The sequence below is a fragment of the Halyomorpha halys genome, unplaced genomic scaffold (genome assembly GCF_000696795.3).
Source record: "Halyomorpha halys isolate HHAL.00 unplaced genomic scaffold, Hhal_1.1 Scaffold69.1, whole genome shotgun sequence".
In the NCBI taxonomy this organism is placed as follows: Eukaryota; Metazoa; Arthropoda; class Insecta; order Hemiptera; family Pentatomidae; genus Halyomorpha; species Halyomorpha halys.
Genome location: NW_027108206.1, coordinates 24660 through 32718, shown reverse-complemented (window position 1 = coordinate 32718; position 8059 = coordinate 24660). Strand labels below are relative to the sequence as shown.

At 32.6% G+C, this 8059-nt stretch overlaps 1 protein-coding gene across 1 annotated transcript in view; it reads right to left on the bottom strand.

Annotated features, from left to right (window-relative positions):
- LOC106692751 (sodium-dependent noradrenaline transporter) overlaps positions 1 to 8059 on the bottom strand; it is a 52820-nt gene that overhangs the window by 31688 nt on the left and 13073 nt on the right. The window contains exons 2-4 of the mRNA XM_024363377.2: positions 3636 to 3713; positions 2016 to 2183; positions 547 to 678 (exon numbers count right to left, since the gene is read on the bottom strand). Of these exons, the coding sequence (XP_024219145.1) occupies positions 547 to 678; positions 2016 to 2183; positions 3636 to 3713 (378 nt within the window). The remainder of the gene's footprint in view (positions 1 to 546; positions 679 to 2015; positions 2184 to 3635; positions 3714 to 8059) is intronic.

The following is an 8059-nucleotide window of genomic DNA, read 5'->3' as shown; positions in this document are numbered from 1 at the left end:
CATCCCATTGGTCAGCCACAAATTAAAAGTCAACCTGCCCAGGCCTGAATCGATTCTCCTGCTGTTACGAGGTTACTAAGGTGACCCCTTACCTTTCTCCCCTACCTCTTAGATTGGATTAATCTGTACGCGGTTCTACTATATTCTGTTAAACTATTCAATTCAAGTCAGGAACAAAGTTGATATTCGGTATTCTCACCTCGATATAACCTAAAGAAAATAATTTTTATTGCAACATAAAAATAAAAAAATTGTTGCTTTCGATTTTTTTTTAAATTAAATTTTTTCTAAAATTATAATATTGCGGTCATATCTCGGTGACGGTTGGAAACAGGGACGAATTTAATAAGCTTTAGTTTTAAAATAATTACAATGTTCTGGCGTCAATGTGTGACGGACCGTTTTTGAGGTATACGACAAAAACTCAAACCAGTAACCTTTGACCCTCTCTCTTATCTTCCGGCAACTGAAATTGACGAGAATTCATGCGACGTTACTAAGAGAATCTTATGATATAGATTATATCTGAGTAGGAATTTTTTTTACCTTTAAAAAGGGGGCAAATCCTCCATAATGTTATAGGTCCTTGCCGGTTGAACTGGCCAAGAATGAGCTCCATGTAGAAGAGAGGTACAGCCCCAAAAACCAACATCAGTGTGTAGGGTATGAGAAATGCACCTGAAAAAAACATAGAACGAGTTTTGGAATTACTACAGAAGCTTCCCTAATTTAGCTAGAGATATGGGATGGGTGTCATTTTAAAGTATATTCCATCTCCTTTCATATGATATCAAACACTATATAGTCTAAGATAAATTAACTTTTATTTCGAAAACTAATTAAAAATTTTTATAATGATGTTCTCAGAAAGTACTGGTTTTAAAACAGGTGTTCCTTCAGTGAGTTGTGTTAGTGTAAAGATAAAGCTGCACTCCAATAAATTAAATTATTGACTCATATTACTTATTACAGCAATGTTAATATTAAAGTTTTCATTAAAATAAACATCCCAGAGTTAACTAGTGATTCAGTAATAAGCCAGAAGATTACGCAAGCTTCCATTGAATTTTTTATTAAAAAATATTCTCAATTTATTTTTAGGAATGAACAATGGGAGTGGATTGTTATTTAGTTTAGGTAAGAAATTAATTGTAACGAATTAATTGAAATTAATTAACACGATGCTACTAACTCCAAGGACCAGGGTTCGAATCCGGCTGGGTATAAAATTGTTTTCTATTACACTGTGGCCGTGAGTCAACCCTGTGGGTTTCGGAGCTCTCCTGGGGTCCACCCAGCCTCATAAATTGGGTACCGTTAATTGGTTAAAAATCTAGCGGTCGAGCGTAATTCTTGCCAAATCTCCTTGCAACCCTTCTTAGGTTGTTGCGGTACAGATTTTAATTTTTTTTTTAATTGAAAAATTTTTTTAACTGAAAATGCGCGTCAAAAAATACAGAACATTAATTGAAACTTTTAATTCATAAACTTTGTATTTCTGTATATAAGAAACTCAATACAAAAGAAAAATTTCAAATGCATATAATGTAAATAGGTTACAATCTAAATTCTTAATATCTTCAATATTATATTTTATCTCCTATTAGTACCAATCTACTACTTTCTACTCAATTTATTGCTATGTATATTTCCAAATTTTTTATTATTATTTTCTTATATATATTTTTTGTTTCTGAATTAAGGTTGTTATTTCGTTTTGTTTTTTCATCCCTGAAGAAGACGGAAATTAAGGTTTCGTTTATTTCTGTATTTTTCTGTTTTTTACCACTTCTCTTTATATTAATCTACGGTCAACTATTTACTCTCCTTCATGAAGAATATATAATTGCTTACGGAAGAGCACTATTGGGGAAGTGTAATGCCAACTAATTATATAACATAAAAAAATGTATAATATAAAAAAATGGTGTATAAAAAAAAAATCGGAATTGGACCAAAAAAAATTTAATTTATGTACATTGTCTAATGTTAATGTTATTTAATTCTGCGAATACCTCCTCCGTTTCTGTAGCAGAGATAGGGGAACCTCCATACATTGGAGAGGTCTACGGCGAATCCTATAATGGAGAGAAGGAAGTCTGCATTCCGTCCCCAGGTCTCCCTCTGTGGTGCGTGGACCATGGTGTGAGCTGTGCCTCCGATCAGCCGAACTTCTAGGCATCCTGTAAAACTCATAAGCGTTATTCGAAATATTTGGGTTTCCTAGGTATCACCCATAAATACTTCTCTACCAATAACTTTATTCCAAATATGTTTTTTTTTAACTTTGGTGGATTCAGAATTCCTGCCCCAGTTGTTCAATTTTGATTTATTGATAGATCTTACAATCTGTCACACAATTGTGGGCAATAGGTAATTGTGATGAATGATCTCATACATACTAAAATAAAAAAATAAATAAACTAAAAAAAAAATTTTAAAAACAACTCTCTGAAAATATATACAAACAAAAGAATAAACAAGATGAACATAATCAAACTATCTTTATGAAAAATAAATAAATAAAATAACATAATGATAAAATAATATATACAATATTTACACAATCGACCTGAGGATTCCTGAGCCCACTCTATCCCCCATGGTGTGAGGGGTAGAGCAGAGCTCATAAGATCACAGCGCATCCCTCTCGCCGCATAACTGGTTGTTCAATTTTAGACTAAACTTATAGGTTATAATTCATTAAAAATTAAACGTTAAAAGTTTTGTATATAGTATTCTAAATCAGTCTCTATATCTTTTCGTATAAAGTAATTAAAGTCTATCACACACCACCCTGTAGTGGAATACCATAACTATAAATATTTATAATTTTTTTTATAATACTCCATTAACTACATGTTGGGCCGCCCATAGCTCAGTGATTAAGACACAGTCTTACCAATTTGATGTCTATTGGCGGTGCCGGTTCGAATCCGGCCTGGGACATTGACTTTTTTCATTGAGTGGCGGTCCCAGAAAATGAAGAACTTTGACCCCCAGGTAATATAGGACTCTAATGGGAGTCTTGGCAAAAAAAAAAAAATTAATTATATAATATAACCTGATTTTGTCTACAATAAATTACTATAGAACATAAAATGCTGCAATAAACAACTAGTTCGCGCTCTAGCAATTTGTATTTTATGCTGTAAGAAATGCTGCATTCAACTTACTTTATTCTTTGAACGGTATATTTTATAACTAGCACAATATATATTTTTTTTATTAATACTGATTACAGTATTCTGTTTTTACATTATTATAAACCATATCCACCAATTATAGATTGAATATAAATAAAAAAAAAATTACGTTAGTGCCCACCACCTTATACATAATCTCCTGCTATACTAAACACATCATAATTATTCTCACCTGAAATAAATACAACCAATAATTGTTTTTTCCTTTCCAATTTGGTCAAAATGTTTCTTTTAGATCAATTTATGCACTGGGTAGAGAATCTGCGTTGCATTAACGCACTTTACACTAATTGAAATTAAACGAAAAAAAAGATAAAACTGTTGTTTTCTATCCTAAAATATAGTAATATGAAAAGTAAACTGTTATACCGACCTATTAAACTGATATAAATATTTTACGTGGTACCGAAGAAATTAAAAATAACATACTTGCTTGAGGTTCCTCGATGTCTGTTGCTTGGTGAAACTTAGTTGCTAACTTCTTCTGCCCTCCAGTACAGTAGTAACCTGCAACAAACCAAAATGTTTTTTTGAGAACAAATTCTCCTTTAAAAATATCAGCCTTAATAAAGTTTTAATAGGGGATTTTTGTATAATTCTGGGTTCTAAAATGAGTGTGATAGCTTTAGCTGATGAAAAATATTTATGTATTTAAATACATTGCACAAACGTTTAGATAAGAGATCTTAGTATGTCTCTATACATGTTATTTTTCTTTGCTTTTCAATTGTGTATTTACAAGCAAATATACATTTAACCAAAAAACTAACGAGTAGTGAGTCAATGTAGAAAAACTTTGATTAAAAAGGTATTGATATATTCATATTGAATTGATTATTTATATATCATTATTTAAAAAAAAATAATATACATAGGCAGTGTAATATAATAATATAAGAAAAAATTGAAATTCTCACAATCATAACAAAGGGCTAGAGGCAGTCTGGAAATCCAAGTTAAAAACAATAACTCTGAATGTTCTCTATAATAAACTTATTCTAGAGGGACTTTTTCATAGTTACCTGAAACCACTGGTTAATATTGTTTCAAAAACCATTTGTATCTTGTGTTTACTTTTTTTTGTGTTTGTTTACGTTTAATTCGACTTATGAAGATGTTAATCGATGCATTACTTTACATCAAGTTTTTCAATGTAAAAAAAAAAAAAATAAAAAAAATAATGGACGATAAAAACACCGAGATGTTTTTATCATGCATTTTTTTTTTTAAGCCATGACAAATGTCTTTGAAACGGTATTAACCAGTGGTTTAAGGTAACTATGAAAAAGTCCCTCTAGAATAACTTTGTAATTTTTTTTCCCATACACTAAAATCACTGAGGCCTAATCTGTTTCCTTTAAATATGATTAATTTTGTTTCACCTTAAAAATAAAGGATTTTGATCCGATATGACACAAGGTCACGATGATCAAATTGAGGTGCAGACGGTCAAAATCTTTAGGAAACCAATTGAAGGGTAATAATTGAAGCTAAAAATTCAGCCAATACTGTTTTTGGGGTCGCAGAACGAAATTTCTTTTTTGTTAATTTTTTATTTTTAACTATGAAATTACTGTTTAATTTATAAATTTATCTGTAATTAATATAAAAATCAAATGAATGATTCGTAATAATTCATTAAAGTATTCCTATCCCGACAACTAATTTTAGTTTGATTCGTATCAAATCGTAAATCGTCCCAGTATTTACGATTCGTGGGAAGTAAAGACAAGCCGAAATCCACCCCTAGCAATAGGGGTTTCAGAAATTCATTACAAGAAACAGGATTCTCATCTTATTGCCCATTTTATTCCATTGTGTAACATCTTTTAAACTTATTATTTATCCGATTTACAATATATAGGATAATATATTGTAATTCAATATTACACAAAATGGCAAATTGTAAGTTTTTGATTTTTATTGCATGAAATTGGTAATTTTTTTTTTTAAATTCAATTAAATTATTTCGATTTTCATAGCATACAATTGAATGCTTGAACTTAATTTCCTAATTTATTGGCAGTGTTTAATTTTATATGTTTTCCTCATTAAAAGTATTCTAAACTATACACACAGAACAATATGAGGTAAGGTAAAGTCTTATTTGTTACGTCGAATTCAACGTAACAAAAGATCAAATAACAACAAGTGACATATAATCTTAAAATAGTGTTAATCAGTGATTTACGAAGAACTCTATAAAATAATCTTCATTATTATAAGTAAAGTTCATTATTAATATAAGAACTTTGATTCCCAGTGCGTCGCCAGCCTTTCATTATTCCAAGTGACTTTGTAATGGTTAGTGGTAATTTCCTGTTTTAGTTTTTAGATAAGCTTTAACAATTATCAATATTATAAAATAAACAATAAAGTTTACAAATACACAAAGGACCTAGAAACAGAAATAAGGATCAGGAGATTCAAATTCCATTGACATATGCTAAGAGTGGCCCCGGAAAGACTCAACAAGGAAATATTCCAAAAAATCAGACGATACAAAAGCTCAGGAGGATACATCAGGCAGATAAAGGAAGAAACGGAAAGACTAGGAATAACGGACCAGGACTGTCTGGAATATAGGAAAAGACTGAAGAAAATCAAGGTTCTTGTGGGAAAGGGAAATTCGGAAAAAGGAGGTCGCATGGACATAAGAAAGACAACAAAGACACGCAGAGATAATGAGGGAAAAGTGGAAGGAAAGGAAAAACAAAAACAAGGGAGAAGCCAAAAGTAATGATATTCGCGTGGTTTCTAAAGCCGTACCGTGAAACAAAACAAACAATAGAGTTGATTTTTGGTGTTACGTTAATCTAAGTAAGGCATTATGTCATTCTTTCCTTCCGAGCCCAGTACCATTTGCTTTATGTTTTGTAATTATGTTTTGAATCATAAATGTGTTTAATTTAAAATATGAAATATTGAGATGGAAAATGCCAGAAGTCCTGTAGTTGACAGATCCTATAAGTTTTCTAATCAAAGGGCTTTCCAAATCCTGCAAGGACATAGTTTCAAAATTAACTGACAAAAATCTTGTCCTAGAAATGAAGGTAAAAGAGGTCTGGAAAGCTTGAGAAAGTTCAGAACTTATCCTCATAAAACGCAGATGTGAAATGAGATGCCACTTAAGAACAAGGGGAATTCTACAAGAAAAGAACCAATAAATATTTTGTATGGACGTAATGGAAAAGTTTGTACATAAAGCGATCCGAAAACAATCAATGTCTATAGAAGAGGTTTCACTTGAACGAGAAACTTGGTGACTGGAAGAAGCAGTGCAGAGGAGAAGAAAAGATGGATCAAGAGACAAGGAGTGAGGGTCGGACCTGTTGAGGAGGTAACATACCCCGATGAGAGGTTAAGAAGACGGTTTGATACCATTCCATACCTGGGATACATAGGGGGTATCTTTTGGTACCCTAGGTACCCCGCCAAGATAAACATTTATAAATGTGTGGTTTGGATATTCTTAGGAAAGTATTTCCTATGTGGAGCCGGGACCTTAGAAACGCAGAATCAGAAGAAGGGACTGGTCACTGGACAGAAATTGTCTCTGCTGAGGGTCACGAAGAGAAAGACAAGGATCTTTGCTCTCGCCGAGTCAGACTTCCCCCGTTTAATAGAAGTGGAGAACTATTCCTTCTTCAGGGTATTCATTCACGAGTTAAAGGAGGTGGTAGGCTCGACACTTTACGTTGGAAAGGGATTGACCACCCAGCGTCGAACGGGGGGTGCATCCATACGGATAGGGGGTGCATCCATAGGTTGGATGAAGTGCCGGATGGTTACAGTGGACAAGGTGCAGCCCGCTCAATAATGGCTGCACCACAGTTTTAAAATTTTGTTTATGTTCCCATAAAAATTAAATATATGCCTCCCTCGTTATCATGTATAAATCTTTTATTTTTGGCAGTAGTAGTAGCATGCGCAAGCCACTGCTGCAGCATTCCGTATGCCAGAAATGGCTTTGCAAGGAGTGAAGAAAAAAATTTGGATCAAGAAAAACAGAGTAGAAAGAAGTGGATAGGGGCCGTCCGTAGCTCAGAGGTTAGGCGCAAGTCTATCAGTCTGGGATCTGCAAGCGGTGCTGGTTCGAATCTGGCCTGGAACGTTGAATTTTTTCATTGAGTAGTGGTCTCAAAAAATGAAAAACTTTGACCCCCCACCATGATTAGAATACGTTGGTCACCTGTAGATAACTAGGCAAACATCACTTTCGCTGTGGATTGTCTTAAAAAAAAAAAAAAAAAGTGGATAATATTCTGGAAGAAAGGTATCGGTTGTGAGTGGATTAAATATAAGTGTAATGAATAACTGGAAATCAGTTAAATTTCAAATATAAATTTTTTCTAAGATCTTTATGTTGTTTGTACTAGCAGCACCAAAACTTCAATTTGAGTAACTTTCAATTTACGATGATAGTATTCTCAAAAAGATGTTCTCACCTCTTGTTTTCAGATTTCTTACTAAAATATACCCTCATTGAAAAATTGATTTTGCTTTTATAGATTACACCTTTGTGCCACCATCTAGTATAAGAATTGTTAGACGCCAACACACTTGATATGGTGTAATCATTGTGGTATCTAAGGTTCTTATTAAATTAATTTAAAGATACCTGTCGGATGCTAAGAACTCCACACTGCCGCTCGAAAGACAGAAGTGAAGAATAAAGCAATACCATTGATTTTTTTTTTTTTTTAATATAATTAAATTTTTCATCAATGTCATGTGATTTGGACAGATACTTAAGAATACAAGCTCAAATTGTGTTCTTTGCTTATTTTCATTACACTAACTTTTATTACACTTCAAGCTGTAGTTCTCCATTATTTCATATAATTGAATTC